At 43.7% G+C, this 24637-nt stretch overlaps 1 protein-coding gene across 2 annotated transcripts in view; it reads left to right on the forward strand.

Annotated features, from left to right (window-relative positions):
* Window positions 1-9132: 9132 nt before the first annotated feature.
* LOC110532105 (nucleolar protein 4-like) overlaps window positions 9133-24637 on the forward strand; it is a 129220-nt gene continuing 113715 nt past the window's right edge. For both annotated transcript variants that reach the window (XM_021615718.2, XM_036988026.1), the window contains exon 1: window positions 9133-10278. In XM_021615718.2, coding sequence (XP_021471393.2) covers window positions 9940-10278 — 339 coding nt within the window. In that variant the 5' untranslated portion in view covers window positions 9133-9939. The remainder of the gene's footprint in view (window positions 10279-24637) is intronic.

Here is a 24637-nt window from a genome sequence, read left to right on the forward strand (position 1 = left end):
GGTTGATACTTTATGAAAAATGATGGATGAATTTGAGGCGCTGTGCGGGGCCCCGGAGCATGGGGTGCTGTCTTGTTTAGCTGCTACAAAAGATGGATAGAAGGTCATTAAATAGCCATCATGGGCTGCTGTACAGGCCTCAGACACCGCAGTTATTAAAGCCATGCTTATGGATCAGTGGGGCAACTGCTCCGTTGGTGTCTAATTTACCTGTGGGATGCAGTCTTGGATGGATGGTAGGAAGGTGCCAGACAACAGTCTCTGCGGTACAGTCAGGTGATTTATTTACAGCAAGGCTATAGTGTTCAGCAGTCGACTTGGATATTTACAGATGGATCCTCCGAAAAATAAGAAAAAGCTGGAATATATTGCTTTCTTGCACACACTTCACAGTGTAAGGCCTACAGCTTGCAACAAGTATATCACAAACATATCACAGGCGGGTAACTTTCAGCCGTTTACCACTTCCTCGCCCTGAAGGTTTGTAACAGACTTGCATAAATACCAGTTGGTAACCCTCCTACCTCGATTGGGTCATACCAACACAGTTCACAGAAAGGGGACATTGGCCTAGATTCAACCCACACAGCTGATGGTTTGCCGGCGTCTAAGGTGCAATTGCATCGGCACTATCAAATCAGTGAGTAGCTTGATCATTGTCACGAAGACACACCTGTCTCACTCGCGTTAGAAGTTCAGAACTAGATGGGAAAACTCCAGGTGACGATGGTTTCCGTATAGAATCAGAACACGTCAGAACACTGCTTGTATTGCTGGACATAATTGCTAAACGGTATTAAGCATGCGTTCTGCCAAAGTCAGGAAAGGATCCTAGGCAAATGTGCAACTTTCGTCCTTTGAGTTTATTGAAGGAAGTCTATGGTTTGCCAATATCCTTGCTATGAACCTAGAGAAGGCTATCCCCTCTTTAACACATCTGCATCAGGTGGGGTTTGTACCAGAGCGCCTGTCCTCCAATCACATGAGACTTTTTCCACGTCATGTCAAGGGCTAGCAGTATCGCTGGATGCAGAGAAAGCTTTTGGATAGAATAGAGTGGTCGAACCTGTTCTATGCACTCTCTAGATTTGGTTTTGTGCCTTTTAACATGCAATGGATTGGGGCATGATCACGAACCTATTGCTTCAGTTTAAACTAATAGTATGATATGGTGTTAGATCATTTAGCTTGGTAAGAAAGACCAAAACACACGCTGTAAGTGAATTATCACTCAATATAATATATTTTATCTTGCTTAGAATGTACTTTTTACAGTGTAGGTCAAATGCTACAGTGGTCCACGACGCATCTTGAACATGCAACTTTTGGTCCGCAGCTGTACTCCCATCTAGCAACAACCGTAGAAGCCATTTGTTCCGGGAAACCATCGGTATTACCACACCAGCATGAATAGGCACCCAATCAGGCGCGTCGCCTCCCCGTAGGACCTGGGTTACATTCAGCACGGCAGAACGGTGTGCAACGTTGAATTCACCGGAAACGGTACTGTACCGAACTACTAGTTGAATAACCTTGTGATTATGGCCACCATATTGTGTGCTGCACAAGTTTTACGATTTCAGATGGTCACACCCATATTGATCAGGCCACACCCACCAAATGGGACCAAACGTCCCTCAAAGCAGTATAAAGATGGGCAGAAAGTTATTCTCCAATAGAAATCCCCGATAACACTTGTGGGCAATGTCATGGCGACATTGGCTAGCCAAGCTCATCCACAGGCCAGTGTAGCAAACGTTAAAGTCAACTAGGAAGCACGTGGTTTTGGACGAGCGGGAAACAAATAAGCAGGCGATTAACGTTTCTAACCTGAGTAATACATTACTTATATTAAATAGTTAAACGATTGCAAAATGCATAATACGTTTGAATTAAGTTTGATAAACCAAATTCTGGTGTGAGACTGAGCAACTGAGGGTGATGGTGAAAACAAATGTGCACAGGAACAAATTGAATGGAGCTGCTGGGCACCACATCGCTATACCATATGTGGTTAGTTGATAGGTAAAACACCTATCCAGGCGTTGTACCATATGGCATGCACCAGCAAAGTCTGAGTAGAGGAGCACAACCCATATCTCCAACCACAATAGGCCTTTATAAGTTACACAATTATGTTGATATGCTAATAACATAAATGCTGTGGTAATCCTACAGCATAAGAATAAAAGTTGATCAATTAATTCTGTAACAGGTACTGTAGTCAATCAAATGAATGCATTGTTGGTTGGAATATAAGGGGGAACATTAAATAAATGTGTTTTCTTACTGTGTGAGGCTCAGAATAATAATGACTTGTTAAAGAAAATCTTTATTTTCTCAAAAAGAGTGGGGTGAAAACAATTGTCACTCGTTTTCAATACTCCAGCACGCTCCACTTGCGACGATAACAGCACCGAGCCATTTTCCAACATGTTTTATGAGATTGGAGAACACTTTGGGAGGGGTTCTAGACCATTCCTCCATACACTCCTGCTCGACGTTTCCGGTCTACTAATCACTGGGCCTGGCAACCCACATTGTGCACACCTGGCAACCGTCATTGTGCACACCTGGATTTCATCACCAGCCTGATTATTCTCCCTTCACATAGCCCTCAGTAAGCATCAGGCAGTATTGGTTACGTTCAGTACACTTCTCCTGTTTTGCATATTCTTCATGTTTATTACTATTAAACTCACCTTCTACACCTGCTTCCTGACTCCCTGAGTATACTTTATAAGGGTGTATTTATTGTATAGAGTCTTTATTTTGCTCAATGGGTGCCAATCGTTTTGAAGATGACTATGTTTGAGGAAGAAATGTATTTATTATTTAACCAGGGAAGTCACAGAGACATACATTTTTATTCCTAGGGAACCTTGGCTAAGAAAAGCAGCATATGTTTTGTTATAGGCTACATGGATTTAGAGCCATATCTCTGGATTTTACTCAAAGTGGTCATTCTTTTCTACTCCACAGCGTTCGAGTTGCACTGCATAGAACCGTCTATTGAGATCTATCATAGAAACTATAATGAAAAAATATATAAATGCAACATGCAACAATTTCAATGATTTTACAGAGTTACAGTTCATATAAGGAAATAAGTCATTTAAAATAAATTCATTAGGGCCTAATCTGTGGATTCTACATGACTAGGCAGGGGCTCAGCCATGGGTGGTGGGTCTGGCAGGGCATAGGCCCACTCACTTGGGAGCCAGGCCCAGCCAATCAGAATTAGTTTTTCCCCCACAAAAGGGCTTCAATACAGACAGAACTACTCCTCGGGTGTCCGGGTGGCTGGTCTCAGACGAAATCTGCAGGTGAAGAAGCCGGATATGGAGGTCCTGGGCTGGCATGGTTACATGTGGTCTGAGGTTGTGAGGCCGGTAAGATGTACTGCCAATTTGTCTAAAAAGACATTGGAGGCGGTTTATGGCAGAGAAATTAACATTAAATTCTCTAGCAACAGCTCTGGTGAACATCCCTGCAGTCAGCATGCCAGTTGCATGCTCCCTCAAAACTTGAGACTGATCTGTGGCATTGTGTTGTGTGACAAAATTGCACATTTTAGAGTGGCCTATTATTGTCCCCAGCACAAGGTGCAGCTGTGTAATGATCATGCTATTTAATCAGGTTCTTGATATGCCACGTCTGTCAGGTGGATGGATTATTTTGGCAAAGGAGAAAAACTATTTAAAAGCGATGTAAACAAATTTTGTGCACAACATTTGAGAGAAATAAGCTTTTTGAGCGAATGGAAAATGTCTGAAATATTTGATTTCAACTCATGAAACATGGGACCAACACTTTACATGTTGTGTTTATATTTTTGTTTAGTATACATATATATTTCCAGCAATCATATGCAGCTTCCTCATAATCTATTTCCAGCTGTGAACCAACACCTTTGCGCAACAAGTCAAAACAGATATTGATCTGGTGGGGGGTTTCAAAGCCAAACATGTATTTCCTTATTTGACTTCCTGTGTTCTAGATGGTGATGTATAGATGAAAGCATCAGAGTATTGACTCAGTCTGACTGACTGACTGATAGACTGTGCTACATTGTAGGTCTGCTTTTGAGAGCAATAGATCTGGCACACAGCACAGAGACCTCCTCAGTAACAAAGACGTGGGTTATTTCGAAGCTCTCTTTCCCCCTTTTGCGCCTGTCTCTCTGAGGGTGTGTGTGTGTGTGTGTGTGTGTGTGTGTGTGTGTCTGTCTGTGTGCGTTTGCTCTAGTGTGCACAGCATGCCCTCTTATTGTGTGCATGCCAGTGTACCAGCGTAATCATAAATGATAGCTTCCCCAGTTTTGTTTGCTGAGCTGTGCATATCAATGTGTCCGTGTGTGCGTGAGTGTCCGTGCACGCATGTGAGTGTGTGTGCTGGTATGTTAGTGTGTGACAGTCTTTCCTAGGACCCTGTCTGCACACACATACAGGCAGAGGCAGGATGGCGAGGATCAGGCGTCCTGAACGCCCACTTGCAGTCCCTCCAGCTGACTGCCGTCATGGCAACGCAGAGCTCTAGCTAGCCGAGCGAGTGAGGGAAAGGGAGCAGAGCAGCGAGGTCCTGGGTTTGTGTGAAGCCAGGAGCAGGGCAGCCTCAGCAGGCAGGCAGGGGGGATGCATCAGCCATTGGCCCGGACAGACACCAGCCCATTTCTGTGTGTGTGTGTGCGTGTGTGTGTCTTCAGGGGGGGGGGGGGGGGGGGGGTTGATTTTACTCACTGTGTTAGGTCAGGGGGAGGAAGAGATGCTCTCTCCAATTATACAAGAGGAACAGGCTAGTGTGTGTGTCTGGGGAACTGAACAGGGCTGTGTGTGTGTGTGTGTGTGTGTGTGTGTGTGTGTGTGTGTGTGTGTGTGTGGAGGGGTGGGTCGCTGAAAAGTGTGTGTGTGCGTGTGCGGTTTGGGGGTACTGAGTAGGTCAGTGTGAGGTCGATTTTATTCTCAACGGAATCCGGTCAGGGATCGGAGAAGATACTAACTCCATTAATTCTGAGGCAGGTGTGCGTGTGTGAGTGCAAGGCACCGTGAGCTTTGTTCTGCATACCACTAATTCAGAGATAGGATCATCCTCTGTTTCAATTTAGACTCAATAACTCCCTGCTGTGCAAGTCATCCTATTAATGAGCATTTAAACAAACACACCTTGTGAAATCATATGGTCAGTGTCTTAATTCATAGCTAATGTCAGAAACATGTATGGCTTACTAAGGTCGCCTTTCATTGATTTCTTTGCTGGTTAGTTTCAGGCAGTTGCCATGTGAGGCCAAAGGAGCAGACACTATATTTTGCTTGATATGCACAGTGAGAGACAAAGCACAGATTTTGTGGAGTTTAATTGTAGATATCACCTAGTTTAGGTTTGTTTATATGTGCTGTCGCTGTAAAAAGTGGAACGGGGCTGTTGTCCATCTGAAGTGCTTTCACTGATTGGTATAATCGAAAATGATGCTGTGGTTCGTTCAACCTATTCCATTCAATTGGTCTGAAATCAAATAATGAATTTGACAGATCAATGCGATTTAAAAAAATAAATACAAATGTAATTGAATGAAAGCTTCTAAATTGCTTTCAACCCCTCATTCACATGCACATTGCATATTGCATAGCAGTCTGTTCAATGTAGCGCCGGGCAGGTTATCTGAAGAGTTGGAGGAGTGGCTTTAGTGATTTTTGGCCACCTGTGAGAGTGTACATCATTCCAGTTAATATGTTCCGTTTTTTTTTTGTTGTATTGTTGTAGTTGCACACTGCCTGCACTGAATCAGAAATGATACTTGCATAAGTGCATGTGAAACTAAAGAACCTGGTAAGGCCATTATTGAGATAGCCATAGTTACTATACTGTAGCCAGTAAATGTGCAAGTCTTATTTAAGTAAAGTTTTTGGATTCATTATTTCATTTTATGGAACAAACTTTATCTCCAAAGATAAAAAACGAAATGAACAAGATGAAAAGATGGGTTGTATTTACATGAAATATTAGTTTGTTTTTATATTATTTAGTAGGTCTAACCAAAGGTTAAATTTAAAGTAAATTGAGTGTTCAAAGAAATATGTTGCGACTAATAGGTTTGTTAGTAATCAAATATTGGCAACAGTTGGCATTGAATCATATATTTGGTTTCAACAAATCGATTTTTTTTTCTATTGAGAGAACCTAATTTATTTACTTGTAACCAGTTGATTTAAAAAAATGTAAAAAAGAGTTAAAAATAAATGGTGTTTTACGTATTCCTCTGTGTGGTGTGAAGGCCTGTGTTTCTGTACACATTATGTGTAAATGTATTTACACACTACAACACCTTAACCTAGTGTTTCCCAATCTTGTGAGGGAATAGACAAGTATTCACATTTGAATGACAATGTCAGCTAATCGCTAATCACTGGCTCAATGTAACAGAACCAAAACAAGCCAACTTAGTCAGGACAGCCCCGTAGAGGTGAGAACGACCACGGGCCCCAGCCAGCAGTTGCGATTTCCACAGACTTTTCACAGAAACAGGAATGAAGTGTTAACCACACAGCACTAACTCGTTTTTACCCAAACCGGCCGGTCACTAACTTCCAGGACCCCTGAGATGAAAAAAGGGAAAAATAGGCAGACGAGGGAGGAAAAAAGATGGCTGCGTTTTGTAACACACTTTCTCTTGCCGTGGCGAAGGTCTATTCTATTTTCATTCCCTCCGTTGCATTTTTTTTTGTCTTTATTCCTCTGGGGCAGGGACTCTTATTAATAGATAAGACTGTGAAGGACACACAAAAAAATTGGTTGAACCTCAATGTAACATTAATACAACATCAATGCAAAGTTATCTCCGGAGTATAGTCTATCTTCGTTGTTGTTGTTGGGAGCCCCTCCTCTGCTGTATTCAGTTTCCTCCATGGTTTGGTGGTGGGGTTTAAGGAGCCTGGTGGGGGCCTTGTTTTTAGACCCTGTGGGCTCACAGGAACAGGTGTCACCCCAACAGCCCCACATGCAGTGGTGGAACTACGCCGTGACAACGAGACTACTGTGGCAACAACAAGCACATGTGTGTGCACTGACTGTACAGGCTACATTGACACAGGTATCCAAGCGCAAGTGCTACAATGCTTTGACAGAGAGCGGACAGATATGTATGTCGTTGTGCGCACTAGGCCCCCCTCTCATGCACAAACCATAGCACCACAGAGCATCATGGTCCATTTAGATGCTATTTCAAAGCAACCTGTTGTACTGTAGCATCCCAGCCATCCACTTTATACATGGGTGGGACTCTAGTGCTCTCTTTGACATACTGACTGCTAGGGTCAGTGATTGAGCCATAAGCATGACATTCACTTCAACACAAACTGTGATGTTCTGTAGATAAGCTCTTAATACCAGAACTTCAACTTAGACAGTTGATTGGCCAAAGGACAAAGGTAACAGAGACATTCTTTGGAGATAAACCCGGAACAGAGTTGTGATGTATTTTTTTGTTGGTGTAAATGAGAAATGTCATGCCACATATCTGGTATATTTCATAGATGGTAGCTCAACTGGTGACAGTGGTCTATATTTTCTAACTCCAGGGAAATCGCATTCTTTAAACAAACTCAATATTCAGCCAGGCCACTAACAATACATTACAACAAAAAAAGGTCTTTCTCATACAGAATGCCAGTTTAAGGGTATAAAGGAGTTTGGGATGTTCTGTTCCAGGGCTTGTACACCCAGACAGGGCCCCTTCATTGACACAAACATACTGTAGCAATTTGGGCACACAGTATCCATGCTCCTGTCTGTACCCACTCCAAGGTTACTCCCAGCCCCAACCCCAAAACACAGCCTCCACTTTAGTTGTTCCCAAGCATACGGCCTTTGACACAGCATTAGAAGCCCCTGAATTGATCAAACAGTCAAGTAACCATGTTAGTACTGGTATAAGTAGTGATTTTCCCCAGATGGTTCTGTGTCCTCTATACACATACATGAAATACTTTATACTATACTTAAATAGTATTTTCATTAAATATATGGGGAATGACTTGCACTGTACGGTATGGGGATTACAGCGAGAGCTATAGGTTTTTCATTTTGGACAATGCACCTTGTATATTCTGTGATGTATTTCATCAAGGGAAGCAGAAACAGTGGGTCAATATACTAGGTCATAAAATGCCATTGATCCAACATGATGTTCCATGGTCTGTGATTGGGCTGTAATGGGATCCCCTGTTTTACTGTTCATCTAAACTATTGGATGTTATGAGCTATTATCAATAGCAATAACAGTCTGGGTGTTCTTTAGGGTAAGGTAGCCTATCCTATGTAGGCAAACTGAGAGTCTAGACTTTTGTTTTATCCATTACTATATGATATACTATACAGCTGGCATGTTGAGCATGTAGGCTACAAAATAATATGCATGGCCTGGTGAATGAAGAATAGGAATAGTTACAATCTTGAATTTGAGGACTCTTTTGAGTAAAATTGGGTATATTGGATGATGTGTGGTGGCCTCTCTTTTTTTTTGTTTTGATGTGTGAGTGTTTTTGTGCCTTGCTTCAGTGATTACAAGATTACATCTGGACATGGATGGAGCCACAAAGGGCCACTGACGGTTGAGAGAAAACTAAACAGTCAACTGAGATGTTTTTCAAAAAGAAACACAAAGATCAGGTGGAGTAAAGCTACTCCAGAACACACATTGCTGCTGCATGGGTTCAAATCCGGCACACTGCTTTTTCAACACATTCTCCCGTCTATCTCTTGCCTATCCAATAAACATAAAATATGTGAGGAGTAGAATAATATCAATAATGAATCATAAATAATGATTAATCAATTAATTCAGACTTAATTCCATGACAGTATTTATAGTATAATTATGCTATATCAATAGGTTATCCCTTCATGACTATATGGATAGTGAAGAAATTAGATATTATTTTACAATAGACCAGTCATGTGCTTAGGCTATGCATGGCTCAAAACCCTGCATTTTATAGAAATTATGTTTTTGATACAATGGGGCAAAAACATTAATTATTCACATGACCAATTGCCCATCAAACGTAAGAAACAGTGCCAACGGCTATTTGGTCCCGCATGGGACGGTCGCGCAACCCCGCTTTGTGTGCGTTTCGGCTACTGGGACTGCACTTCCTGGATTTCGGCGAGCCATTGCGCGCACCCATGTCCCATCGACGCGACGGAGTTCGTGTGGAGAAGAACAAGAGCCTGTCCATAACATATACCATTTGCTCATATTAAGGCTTATCTTAGGCTAGATCAATTTAACGCTTTATCTAGTAGAGAAACAGGAGAGACATCGATGCGCTTTGATTTCCGTCTACGTAAGACGGTTCGGGACAGCGGCGTTCTGGTCCGATTCAAACAGGTGGAACACGAATCAGGTGGAGTTGGGAGGAGGAGGGTATCACGATAGACCGGGCTGCTATAGCCATTCCTTCTAATTAGTTGTGGACCCGTGTTAAAATATGCACTCCTTATTCTAGCCCTACTTAACGTCAAATAGGCTACCACGTTTTGTTGTATCTGATATTCAAACGGCGAATCTTTATAGATTGGAGACCTTTAACACACAGGTGGGAGATACCCGTTTAATAGGACGGCACCTCTTTCAGTTCCTCGGCGCAGGATATGAGCTACTGACATTTGTTATTACCCTTTGGGACAGGAGACGAACGGTTTCCGCTAACAGGTGTGAGAGTACACCAATCGTTCATTGCCTGATACGGAATCCTTCCTCATTGTTCGCAGAAATATCAATCTAACTCGTATATGGCTCCCTTTCTAACCAGGAGAGTGACATTTAACAGTTAATTGAAATAAATCGATAAATCGAATAAAATAGGGCATTATTAGTGTTTGGAGTTATTTTTGAGACCCCGTCCTCCAATCTAAAGGGACACGGGACATCAAAGAGAAATCATGTCAACGAAAAAACCCAGCGTGGATTTACCCAAAAGGAGCAGAAGCCCGGTGGCGTTAGAAGGAGAGATGTTCGGTGAATTTCAGGACTGGTGTCTCCGTACTTACGGGGACTCGGGTAAAACAAAGACAGTCACCCGGCGAAAATACAATAAGATTCTCCAGACCCTTTCACACACCGATGAGTCGGACCCTGTCTACATCGAGAGCAACCACATCAACGCCAAATTCAAATTCTGGGTGAAGTCCAAAGGTTTCCTTGTTGGGACAATTCAAGGGGACATGAACAAGAATGGAGCCGCCGACAGACCTGTCCTGTATGTCCCTATCAAGGCGACGGTTAGTAAATGTTCCTCTTTCCTACTGTGCGCGCAAATGTGTGTGCGCACTATGATGATGCCCATATTTTCCTATGTAAATATGTGTATGGAGTCCTGCTACTGCTCTACGACAACTTTCCCTGGCCCTTTGATCCAGTCCTTTCTCACTGTCATGGTTCGGGCAGTGCCATGGTGCCATGCGCGCAGCGCTCTTATTACGACCCTTTTCGCGCAAATAGCATCGCCTAGACAATGATTTTGGCTCCAAAGAAAAATGAGACAAGTATACCCTGATGGCACTATAGTCCACTGTGCGTGTGCGCGCGTTTACACACACGAGGGCAAGCTTCAAAGCTATATTGTTTTTTTTTTTTTAAATCGGAGATATTTCATGCCGAGAATAGTCGTTTTGTCAGTTCCCACTATTTACATAGTGTTATTTATTTAGTCTCAAATCAATTAAATTCTGTTCATGCGCAATTTCCTAAAGCTCATCAATGATGAACATGGACATATGTGATGCATTGACGACATGGATGCAGCTGAAAAAAATAATTGAATTTCACCCCTGTGTGCAGAGTGCTAGAAACTCATTCTAAAATTGTATCAGTGCAATTGTGTAGCCTGTTCTTTAAATGTTATTCTAGTGGCTTTTGGTATTGAACGTTAAAGAGGGGGAGGAGAGACTTGAAAAGATAGACATCTGTGACTGTAAATGACAATGGAAACTAAATTCTAGTTTGTAGCAATCCAGGTTCAGACAGGGGGACAACCACAGACCATTCATTTAGAGGATTTGTTACAAAGATGAATAGGTTACACATTTCAAAGCCACAGTCACCTGCTGAGCTTGTGATGCAGCCGTTTGCTGCTGTTCCTTGCCTTTGCATCGAAGTCACATGAAAAGTTTGAGCTCCTGTCTTCTCCTCACTTGATAATGTGTCTGTCCTAGATTTGAAGAGGCTATTCTGAATCTCTCTCTCTCTCTCTCCCCCATTGTACTGATTTCATTGAGGTTGTCTTAAAAGATTGAATAGAGAGTCTATTTAGGCATAGGGGACAGGCTTCTGGACTAGAGTCTGTTACTTCTGTCCCACACAGGTTCTCTCTGATTGCATTCAAACCATTTGTAAACGGACAATGGTATACAATAAACACCTCTAAAATACTTTGCAATCATAAAAAAGGCATCTCAAATGGCACCCTCTTCCCTATATAGTGCACTACTGTTGACCAGGGACCAATACTTTTGACCCTGGAACATTGGGCTTTGGTCCAAAAATAGTGCCCCAGGAGTAGGGAATATGGTGCAGCTTGGGAAGCACCCCCAAGACAGTCACATGACTTGTTGACTTGCTCAACTCTGACAGTAGGCTAATTTGAGCTGGCCGGCTACAGGACATTTTTGGAGGAGCTGTTAATCTGCTGTCAGCTAAACACAGAGACAACACCACTCATAACAGCGTTTTGGCAGAAGCTACGGCAGTAGCTGTAAGTCTGCTTTCTGTCTGAAGGCAGCAAGCAGGGTCATATTATGACTGATTGACTGTGAGACACAGCCTGCTCTCACCCAGTCCTGCTGCTATTCCATTGCTATTCTACTATAGTGGGCCGTGCCAAGCAGAGCGTGCAGTAGAGAGATGCTGAGCGATAGATCAACAGTGATGATGGGAAAAACAAATAATCTTAGCATCTCCAACAGCTGTAAAAAAAAAACACATAAAAAAAAACCTCAAAAGTAAGTTTAAACCAAATATTGTATTGTTTGGTTATTAATGTTCAATGACATTTTTATATTAGAAGAAATCAACTGCCAATGTTAATTAATTAAGTGTTGAGACACTAACCAATTGGTCCAAGGCTATCATGTAGGCTCCACCCAGAATCTGATCTAGGATATTTCACTTTAGGATATTTGGCTGCTATTATAGGCTAAACTGTATGTTTGGTGTGTATGTGTATATGCATGTGTACCGATGTACACTTTTTGTATTTCCTTCTTCTTTTCTTTATTCATGATTTATTATTTGTTTTCTTTTTTTTTTGTGATGTTGCTCCCCCTGTGTGCTGCTTGTATGTACTGTTTATTTCTTGAAAAATGGTGATGGAGACAGTCTTGCTCACCTTCAGGGTTCTGTTGGGATGCATGAGCTTGAACCCTCACTGCTTGTTTTGTATTTGAGGTTTTGTCCACTTGTAAATTGGACGTGTGTGTGTGTGTGTGTGTGTGTGTGTGTGTGGGCGGAAGGGATGGATGTGGGGGATGTGTGTTTTAGCTGGGTAAATTGTTCTAAATTCGACAGTATGTATACATTTGTTGTGTGTGTGTGCGTGAGATTCCTGAGTGAGCAGGTTGTAAATGTGTTCTAATTGCCAGTAGAGAGCTGTGGCCTGATAGGTAGTGTGTGGATGAATGAGGCCAGAGCTCTGGAAAGCTGCCTGAGGCTTGGAGAAACCTGGAAGGAAATGCCATACACACTGGTCCCACTCCCAGCGCGTGTGTGTTCACACGTGTGTAATACAAGAAAGTGTGTGTTTATGGAGCAAAAGTGTGTAATTCCTGCACATACCCGTTTGTGCAACAGGCAGCTATGTAGGCCTGCTCCCTCTCACCTACTCATTCAAGAGTTTTTCTTTATTTTCTACATTGTAGAATAACAGCGAAGACATCAAAACTATTAAATAACACATATGGAATCATGTAGTAACCAAAAAAGTGTTAAACCAATCCAAATATATTCTAGATTCTTCAAAGTAGCCACCCTTTGTCTTGACGACAGCTTTGCACATGCTTGGCATTCTTGGGGTGGCAGGTAGCCTAGTGGTTAGAGCATTGGACTTGTAACCAAAACCCAGAGCTGACAAGGTAAAAATCTGTTGTTCTGCCCCACTGTTCTTAGGCTGTCATTGAAAATAAGAATTTGTTCTTAACTGACTTGCCTAGTTAAAAAAGGTAAAATAAAAATGATCTCAACCAGCTTCATGAGGTAGTCACCTGGAATGCATTTCAATTAACCTGTAGTGACACCCCATCCCGTGAACGGGACCGTTGTCATCATCTGACACTAATTAGCATAACGCAACGGACTTCCTAGAAAATATTCCTATTCATGAAAATCACAAGTGAAATATATTGTAACACAGCTTAGCCTTTTGTTAATCACCCTGTCATCTCAGATTTTCAAAATATGCTTTACAGCCAACGCTAGACAAGCATTTGTGTAAGTTTATCATAGCCTAGCATAGCATTATGCCTTGCTAGCAGCAGGCAACCTTGTCACGGAAATCAGAAAAGCAATCAAATTAAATTGTTTACTTTTGATGAACTTTGGATGTTTTCACTCACGAGACTCCCAGGTAGACAGCCAAAGTTCATTTTTTCCCAAAATATTATTTTTGTAGGCGAAATAGCTCCGTTTGTTCTTCACGTTTGGCTGAGAAATCGTCCGGAAATTGCGGTCACCACAACAAATATTCCAAATTAGCTCCATAATATCAACAGAAACATGGCAAACGTTGTTTAGAATCCATCCTCAAGGTGCTTTTCTAATATCTATTCAATAATATATCCGTTGGGACAATTCGTTTTTCACTAGGACCGATTGAAATAATGGCTACTTCTGTATTTTATGCGAGAATCTCTCTCGGAGCCACCATGTGACCACTTACGCAATGTGGCCGCCTATGGCTATTCTTCAACAGAAATGCGTAAAACTACATCACAATGCTGTAGACACCTTGGGGAATACTTAGAAAGCGTAAGCTCGTTGAAGCTCGTAAGCTCGTTGAAACGCAACGCTTTCAAAACCTGGGGCACTTCCAGATTGGATTTTTCAGGCTTTCGCCTGCAACATCAGTTCTGTTATACTCACAGACAATATCTTTACAGTTTTGGAAACGTTAGAGTGTTTTCTATCCAAAGCTGTCAATTATATGCATATTCTAGCATCTTTTCATGACAAAATATCCCATTTATAAAACGGGAACGTTTTTTTTTTCCAAAAATGAAAATACTGCCCCCTAACACCAACAGGTGTGCCTTGTTAAAAGTTAATTTGTGGAATTTCTTACCTTCTTAATGCGTTTGCGCCTATCATTGTGTTGTGACAAGGTAGGGGTGGTATACAGAAGATAGCCCTATTTGGTAAAAGACCATGTCCATATTATGTCATGAACAGCTCAAATAAGCAACGAGAAATAACAGCCCATCATTACTTCAAGACATGAAGGTCAGTCAATACGGAAAATGTCAAGAACTTTGAAAGTTTCTTCAAGAGCAATGATGAAACTTGCTCTTGTGAGGAACACATTTTTAAAAATGGAATGTTGGCATATTGGCCGTACGTACGTACTCCAACCAGAAATTACAGGCAACATCCGCACTGAGCTAAATGGTAGAGCTGCCATTTTCAAGGAGCGGGACTCTAACCCGGAAGCTTATAAGAAATCCCACTATACCCTCTGATGAACCATCAAACAGGCAAAGCATCAATACAGGACTAAGATCGAATCGTACTACACTGGCTCTAACGCTCGTCGGATGTGGCAGGCCTTGCAAACCATTACAGTGACACAAGCCTACCAGACGAGCTAAACTACTTCTATGCTCGCTTCGAGGCAAATAACATTGAAACATGCATGAGAGCACAAGCTGTTCTGGAAGACTGTGATCACGCTCTTCACAGCCGATGTGAGTAAGAGATTTAAACATATCAACATTCATAAGGCCTCAGGGCCAGACAGATTACCAGGACGTGTACTGCAAGTATGCGCTGACCAACTGGCAAGTGTCTTCAGTGACATTTTCAACCTCTCCCTGTCCGAGTCTGTAATACCAACATGTTTTAAGCAGACCACCATAGTGCTTGTGCCCAAGAACACTAAGGTAACCTGCCTAAACAACTACCTGTAGCCATGAAGTGGTTTGAAAGGCTCACATCAACACCATTATCCCAGAAACCCTAGACCCACTCCAATTTGCACACTGCACCAACAGATCCACAGATGATGCAATCTCTATTGCACTCCACATTGCCCTTTCCGACCTGGACAAAAGGAACACCTATCTGAGAATGGTATTCATTGACTATAGCTCAGCATTCAACACCATAGGGCCCTCAAAGCTCATCAATAAGCTAAGGACCCTGGACCTAAACACCTCCCTCTGCAACTGAATCCTGGACTTCCTGATGGGCCGCCCCCAGGTGGTAAGGGTAGGTACCAACACATCCACCACGCTGATCCTCAACACAGGGTTACAACAGGGGTGCGTGCTCAGTCCCCTCCTGTACTCCCTGTTCACTCATGACTGCACTGCCAGGCACGACTCCAACACCATCATTAAGTTTACTGATGACACAACAGTGGTAGGCCTGATCACTGACAACAACGAGACAGCCTATAGGGAGGAAGTCAGAGATCTGGCCGTGTGGTGCCAGGTTAACAACCTCTCCCTCAACGTGATCAAGACAAAGGAGATGATTGTGGACTACAGGAAAAAGAGGACTGAGCACGCCCACATTCTCATCGACGGGGCTGCAGTGGAGCAGGTTGAGAGCTTCAAGTTCCTTGGTGTCCACATCACCAACAAACTAACATGGTCCAAGCACAGTCGTGAAGAGGGCACGACAAAACGTATTCCCCCTCGGGAGACTGAAAAGATTTGGCATGGGTCCTCAGATCCTCAAAAGGTTCTACAGCAAGGGGCCTCCCGGGTGGTGCAGTGGTTAAGGGCGCTGTACTGCAGCGCCAGCTGTGCCATCAGAGTCCTGGGTTCGCGCCCAGGCTCTGTCGTAACCGGCCGCGACCGGGAGGTCCGTGGGGCGACGCACAATTGGCCTAGCGTCGCCCGGGTTAGGGAGGGCTTGGTCGGTAAGGGTGTCCTTGTCTCATCGCGCACCAGCGACTCCTGTGGCGGGCTGGGCGCAGTGTACGCTAGCCAAGGTGGCCAGGTGCACGGTGTTTCCTCCGGCGCATTGGCTGGCTTCCGGGTTGGATGTGCGCAGTGTTAAAGAAGCAGCGGCTTGGTTGGTTGTGTATCGGAGGACGCATGACTTTCAACCTTCGTCTCTCCCGAGCCCGTACGGGAGTTGTAGTGATGAGACAAGATAGTAGCTACTACAACAATTGGATACTACGAAATTGGGGAGAAAAAGGGGTAAAATTCAAAAAAAAAAAAAAAAAAAAGGTTCTACAGCTGCACCATCGAGAGCATACCAGTTGCCTGGTATGGCAACTGTTCGGCCTCCGACCGCAAAGCACTACAGAAGGTAGTGCGAACGACCCAGTACATCATTGGGGCCAAGCTTCCTGCATCCAGGACCTATATACCAGGCAGTGTCAGAGGAAGGCCCTAAAAATGGTCAATTGTCAAAGACTCCAGCCATAGACTGTGCTACCGCACGGTAAGCGGTACTGGAGCACCAAGTCTAAGTCCAAGAGGCTTATAAACAGCTTCTACCCCCAAACCATAAGACTCCACCTAATCAAATGGCTACCCAGACTATTTACATTGCCCACCACTCCCCCTCTTTTACACTGCTGCTACTCTCTGTTGTTATCATCTACGCAAAGTCACTTCAATAACTCTACCTTCATGTACATATTACTTCAACTAACCGGTGCCCCCGCATATTGACTCTCTACCGGTACCCCCCCTGTATATAGTCTCGCTATTGTTATTTTACAGCTGCTCTTTATTTACTTGTTACTTTTATTTTTTATTCTTATCCGTATTTCTTTAAACTGCATTGTTGGTTAGGTGCCTGTAAGTAAGCATTTCACTGTAAGATAACTGTTGTATTTGGCAGATGTGACTAATACAATTTGATTTGAAGAGGAGTAGACCTAACAAACAGCAAATGCACCAGAAAGATGATGGTGTCCTCCTATTTTTAATAGAAGCCATCAAAACTCTGTTTTCTTACATAATTGCATAGCCTATAGAAATGTTGCGCAACATGATCTCATGGGCTCTCATGAAGTGTTTGATTTGATATTTAGATTATATTTACATTGATGTCAGAGTGATTAGAGGGACAATAGTGCTGAGTACCAGGCTGTTAGCAAGTTGGGTAGGCTACTAATGACCATCAGAGCTAGGAGATGCCTAGTTACCATGACTAAACGGTCATGTAGAATTTGACTGCGGTCATGACTCGTGACGGCCGGTGTAGCCGTAATACAGTCACAATAACAGCTCTAGCTAGACACAGGTGGCCTTTTAACACTACTGACCCGAACCGATCCGAACTGTGCTGGCCTGGTTCCGCATCTACCATCGTTGCTGGAACCATCCTATTACTGGAAAAAATATCAGAACCAGCACATTAGGGTTTAGGTCGATACAATAGTGTGAAAAGGGTAATGTTGTGATCTTATTATAAGAGAGAGTGGATGGAGACCGCAGGACAGAGTGGTAGCACAGTAGTAGCACACCGAAAAACAGACGGACAGACAGACAAACAGAGAGAAAAGTGAGGCACAGCATTACGAATAGCGAGAAAAACAAAACAGGGGACAAAGAGAGAGAGTGAGAGAGAGAGCGAGAGGGACAGAGAGAGAGAGAGGAAGAGAAGTGTGTGTGTGTGTGTGTGTGTGTGGCTTAGAGGAAGCAGCCCCACAGCTTAGCCATCACATGCAGTTGACACCAGCGTCTCAGCGGCTCCTATTAATAGGTCTTAACGTTTTTCTCCTTCCTTCGTTTTGCTGTCTCTGTCTTCTCTCTCTCTATCCCTCTCTCCCTTTCTCTTTCTCTCTCTCTACCACCTGCTGCACCTGCTCTTAGAGGGGGCTGACTTAGTTAAGTGCAGTTTGATCAACTGTTGCTGCTCTGTGCCCATGCTCTTCTCAGGCCGCTGTCTGTCAGCTGCCTTCTTTAACCACAACCAGAGAGGGACGAGAGGATAGGGAGAAAGAGGGAAGAGAAGCATGTGTGTGTTCTGTGTATACACAGACTTGAGTTACATTAGGCCGTCAATGAGCTTTTCTTAATGTCCGTGTATCAAGCGTCTCAGAGTGCTAATCTAGGATAAGGTCCCTAGTGTACATGTAATTGTATTCGTTGTGATCTAAATCGGCACCCTTACTCTGAGACGCTTGATACGGCTCCAGTTTAGCTGTTCTCCGATCAGATAGTAAGAGTAGGAAGTGAGGATTTCTGCAGTAGGAGTCAGTCAGAAGGTTATCGAAAACGGTTGAACGAGATGTCGTCCGTCAGTGGAAACAGGAGACAGATGGGCATTTGAGGTTTTTGTGTGTGGTACAAAATTACCAGTAATACAGCAAAACATTCCACATGAGCGTCTGTCCAGGTCGGGGCTGTGTACGGCAACAGCCCCACACCACAGGGCCATGTTCATTAGTCACCAAACGTAATAAAACAAACTGAAACTGAAAGAGGACTGGAACTGGACTGATCTAATAAGAAACATTTTCTGTTGGGTGCCCTAATGAGCATGACCCAGGGCTCAGTCACAACCCATCCTCTACTCTCATGTGCTGAGGGGGGGAAACAGGATAATAGAAATATAGTGTACAGCACAGGAAACTGAGATGGTTCTTATCAATTGTTTAGAGTTAGTTTTACACAGACAGTTCACACAAACTGTCTGCCTGTTTTGCATGTGTTTGAGGAGCATTTTGTGTGTAATCATGCATGACTCATGTTGGGGGTGTATGATGGGAGGATGCACTGTATGTTTTTATGTGTGTGTCTATTTTCCAACCTCCTTGGTCCTCCTTCTCCCGCTGCTCCCCGTGGCGGTGACGTGTCGATGGCCTAGGGTTTAATGGTGGCCCGCGGGGGTAACTTAATTGGGACGGCCCCCATATCAGACCTGGGATCTCTCTAATCTCAAAGGGGCCCTTATCCTGCAGAAATAAATACAACTAAATTGATGTGAATGGGTAGGCCTCTGGTTGTGTGACCCCCCCCCCCCCCCCCTCCATGCCTGCCCCTGCTCTCTGAGGCCCGGTGCGTCTGTTCCTCTGTTGAGGGGTGGTAGGAGGGCGATGAGGGAATGGCCGGGGTGAAGCAGAGGGCATGCTCCCCTCTCTGAACCGAGGGGCTAAAGTCACATTGGTCACCCAGCGAATGTCACTCTGCAGCGGGGCAGAGCAGGGCGGGGTATGGTTATGGCCAGGTTGTGGAGCTGGGGCAGTTGAGGTGAAATAAAAGATTCCCTAAGGCACGTGCCCCCTCAGATTTGTCCTAATTTCAGAGGTTAAATGAATGACTAAACTTCATTTTTTTTAAGCCCATGTTTCATAATATTAATTATTTATAAAAAAAAGATCTGTCATCCATTTGCCTCTTTCCAAGGTGCACGGAGCAAAGAGATAGATATTCCCACACATAATAGGGAGACACGTGATCGCATTCAAATGTATGCAAGGTTTGAAATGATTATGTTTTAGTCAAACATTATATCTGCTTGGGCTTCCGTTCCTGGCCCCCGGACCATCCGCTCAGGAAAAAAACAGCCCACAGCTGAATCTAGTTGATGATCCTTGCGCTATCACGTGCAGTATCGTCAGTGGAGGAGCAGAGCGAGTGTAGCGTAACACACACAGCGTTTGATTTCATTTTAGCTGCCAGGGTTGGGCAGGAGGTATGTTTGTAAATTAATTTGATCAATAGCCTATTGATTAATTTTTGATGAATTAAAAAAAAATATATATATATGTTTTGTTTCTCTGTAATACTAGCCACCTAGCAATTTTATGAAGTCGGAATTCATAAATAATTTCCACTGTGAAATGATATAGCGAGAGCTATGCATGTAAAGATTGACAGACATTTAGATGTGTGACATACCAGTGTGACAGTTGTACTAAACTCCTAAGGCGTAAACGTTCTTAAGGAATCAATGTGCATTCACTCATTAAAATGACAATTGAACAGGTAAAGACGTATGTTTAGATAACCTAGGCAGAACATTTGACTCTAGAAAGCAAGAGAAAGCTGCTAAATTCTCCAGCTTCGTGGGGGGGGCATACTTTGTGCCCCGTCTCAAATAATGGGTGCATGGTTACATCCACAAAGAATACTGTATGTTTGTTCTATGTAATTATTTGGCTACGTCATTGTTTAATTTTCACTGTGGTACATAGCAGCAGGCTTTAGCCAATCAGGTCGCCGCTACACCTCTCCTCCCGCTCTTTGTCGGGACCCTGCCTGAGATCCAAACAATAGGTGACTGCACCACCCTGCCCCTCTCACTACCCTTATCTACCCTGTCTGGCCTTGTTCAAACACACAGCCTCCTATGCTCCTTATTTTCTCTCCCCCCAACACACACTCTCCTCTCTTTCTACAATGACCTCCACACACTCACTCACTCACTCACTCACTCACTCACTCACTCACTCACTCACTCACTCACTCACTCACTCACTCACCAACTTTCGCTCTCTCCTGGAGCCTTAAGTAGCCACCCATTCAGGTGTGCTGCACTTATCAAAAACACCCCCACACCCCCTCCCCCCCACCTAATACCCCAACCTTGTCTTTGTAGTGTCATTCAAACAAGAGTGTCACATATCAGACGGATAGCTGGAGAGGACGGGGGCTAGGGAAGGGAAGACTGGAGGAGAGAGGCAGAAGGTGGTGGGTTGGAGGAACACTAGGACAGGTGCTCCAATGTGGTGACCAGAATTCAGGGTGAATGTCATTGGTGACCACAGTAAGTGTTAGCGAAGAAGTGACAGAAATGTGTATAAAACACATTCGAGCCTCACTGTCTCGTGCAAAGTCAACTGCTGTCTTCTAAGAGGTAAACATCATGCGTGGTGTTGTGTATGGATGTGTTTTGGATGGAGAGTGAAGATGAGCTCCACGCCTCCCTGGTGTTGTGTACGCGCCCACACCCCTAACCTTCCAAGAGCGCGGGTGTGTGTGGACAGCTACCTGCTGGCTGTGCAGCTGTAAGTCATTGACTGGCAGTAATTGTGTTACTTTGGAGTCCTGGGTTACAGAGAGAGGGAGGGAGGGGAGGGGGGAGAACGACAGAACAACAGAGAGACTGGATGGGGCAGGAGATTAGTTTGTTTTCTTTGGCCACAGGCCACCTATAGTATAACAAAATCCACTTCATTTAGAGTGGGTTCAATGGAGGAGCCATCCGAAGTGTCCCGGGGCTGTTCCGTATATCTGAGGTTCGATCTGGAGCATTCTGGGGGTTTGTGTATTTTGGTGTGTGAGATTTGTGTATTTCTGTGTAGGATAGTGCTTTTGAATGATTTTGTTCAATCAGTTCGGAATTTGTGAAACGTACCCCTGATAAAGGAAATGCACACTGCACCTTGGCAGACGACATATTAATAGGAGTCCCTCTGTAGAATTAAAGGCATACTTCACTCAAAGTCAATGGTATATGAGCATTTTCACGTCCAAATCAACTTAATTAACTTAATTGAGTTACATTATAATTTTTTTTATACTTTAGGATGCTTTGGACATGATCATAAAATTCTAATATAGGTACCATTGACTCGGATTTATGCCACAAATGCTAAAAAGTATTTTGAACAGTGGCCAGGTAAACAAAACCAATGCATGGACTGCTGTCATACCTTCTCCATAGACCGCTTACAGGGTAAGGAAACCAATATGTCATTTTGTCATTTGGCTGAACTATCCATGAAGCGGCATATTAATCAAACAGCATAGCAGGCAGGGAGACCAGAACGGCAGCCCCGGCTATGTGTTATGAAGCCTGTGTGATCTGCTCTTTAAAGGAGAAGAAAATATCTATCGACAGTATATGGAGCTTCACTGTGTGTGCTGAAACAGGCACGGTGGTGGAACGGATTGATTTGGACTCTCCTCTTAGATAATCAGGGCTAGATTGCAATCTCTGTGAAATGACTGTCTGGAAGAAGACGTAGAGTGCTGTGGTGTAGTGTGTACGTGGGTCTGGATCTGAGGGTATAAATGCACACTCAGGGTGTGTCCGAAATGGCACCCTATTCCCTATATAATGCACTACTTTTGACCAAAACCCTATGGGGTTTTGCCTGTAAGCACAGTATATGCCAGGGTCCAGGGGTAAAGATGTCAGAAGTTCGCTATCTATCCCATAGAGCAGGGAAGAATACTCAAATCTAACTATTGGGTCTGCTGGCTGTCTTTTCTTCCAGGTAGTTGATTGACTGATTCATTTGATCAATGCAATTGCCCAGATTCTACTCACTTGGTGTCTCAGGTCTGAATCAACCCCTGTTTAAAGGCTGAGAAAGGCTGAGAAATCAAATCAGCATGGGCATCATGCTTATGACCTCAGGGGCTGGAGGAAACATGATAGTGAGTTATAAGGCGAGTGTTGGTGCACACTATCTGTGAGTGTGTGTGATAGGGTCATTGAACGGTTTTAACCAATGATTTATAAACTTGGCAAAAAAAGAAACGTCTTTTCACTGTCAACTGCGTTTATTTTCAGCAAACTTAACACGTGTAAATATTTGTATGAACATAAGATTCAACAACTGATACAAACTGAACAAGTTCCACAGACATGTGACTAACAGAAATTGAATAATGTGTCCCTGAACAAAGGGGGGGAGGGGGGGCAAAATCAAATGTAACCGTCAGTATCTGGTGTGGCCACCAGCTACATTAAGTACTGCAGTACAGCTCCTCCTCATGGACTGCACCAGATTTGCCAGTTCTTGCTGTGAGATGCTACCCCACTCTTCCAGCAAGGCATTTCTGGGGGGAATGGCCCTAGCCATCACCCTCAGATCCAACAGGTCCCAGACGTGCTCAATGGGTTTCAGATTCGGGCTCTTTCGCTGGCCATGGCAGAACACTGACATTCCTGTCTTGCAGGAAATCACGCACAGAATGAGCAGTATGGCTGGTGGCATTGTCATGCTGGAGGGTCATGTCAGGATTAGCCTGCAGGAAGGGTACCACATGAGGGAGGAGGATGTCTTCCCTGTAACACAGTGTTGAGATTGCCTACAATGACAACAAGCTCAGTCTGATGATGCTGTGACACACCTCCCCAGACCAGGACGGACCCTCCACCTCCAAATCGATCCCTCTCCAGAGTACAGGCCTTGGTGTAACGCTCATTCCTTTGACGATAAACACGAATCCGATGATCACCGCTGGTGAGGCAAAACCGCGACTCATCAGTGAAGAGCACTTTTTGCCAGTCCTGTCTGGTCCAGCGACGGTGGGTTTGTGCCCATCGGCGTCGTTGTTGCTTGTAGTTCTGTTACAACAGGCCTACAAGCCCTCAGTCCAGCATCTCTCAGCCTATTGCGGACAGTCTGAGCACTGATGGAGGAATTGCACGTTCCTGATGTAACTCAGGCAGTTGTTGTTGCCTGTCCTGCAGGTGTGATGTTCCCTGGCCACATCTGCAGTCCTCATGCATCCTTGCAGCATGCTTAAGGCACGTTCACGCTAATGAGCAGGGACCCTGGTATCTTTCTTTTGGTGTTTTTCAGAGTCAGTAGAAAGGCCTCTTTAGTGTCCTAAGTTTTCATAACTGTGAGCTTAATTGCCTACCGTCTGTAAGCTGTTAGTGTCTTAACAACCGTTCCACAGGTGCATGTTCATTAATTGTTTATGGGTCATTGAAAAAGCATGGGAAACAGTGTTTAAACCCTTTACAATGAAGATCTGTGAAGTTATTTGGATTTTTACGAATTATCTTTGAAAGACAGGGTCCTGAAAAAGGGATGTTTATTTTTTTGTTGAGTTTATATACACTAGATGACTCATAGGGGGCGCTGTGTTGAAGCCACTCCCCCACCATTGTAAAAAAATAAATATACATTTATTTTTGTTACACTTATTCTATTACGGACATCTTAATGCATACTTTTAAGTTATATTATGTGAGATTAATATAAAAGGAACAAATATATAAAACATTTTCTTTAAAGTATAATTTTTTGAGATTACTAATGTTACTGTCCCCACTACAAAACAAAAATACTAAAACACATGTAATTTTGTCCTGAAATACTGTAGAATTCCATTCATTCCTATGGAGGACTGCTCATACTGGGGAGTGCCAATATGGCCAACCAGTGGCTTCAAAGCCTCTCGATGGCCAACACATAGCATCAGCAATCCAGGGTTTATATGCTTTACATCATTGGTTTTAACCAGGCTTTTAATTGGCTTGGTGTCAGTGAGTACCCTCCCTACTGTGCATGCTCAGGGCCCACGCTCCTGACCCAGTCAAACTTCACTGCTGGCTTCACACAGAGAGGAAGTAACCCACTGGGCACACACTGGTTGAATCAACGTTGTTTCCACGTCATTTCAATGAAATTATGTTGAACCAATGTGGAATATACGTTGAATAGACATCTGTGCCCAGTGGGAAGATACTTTGCCATTCCAGTGTGTCATCTTG

This window comes from Oncorhynchus mykiss, chromosome 9 (genome assembly GCF_013265735.2).
Source record: "Oncorhynchus mykiss isolate Arlee chromosome 9, USDA_OmykA_1.1, whole genome shotgun sequence".
In the NCBI taxonomy this organism is placed as follows: Eukaryota; Metazoa; Chordata; class Actinopteri; order Salmoniformes; family Salmonidae; genus Oncorhynchus; species Oncorhynchus mykiss.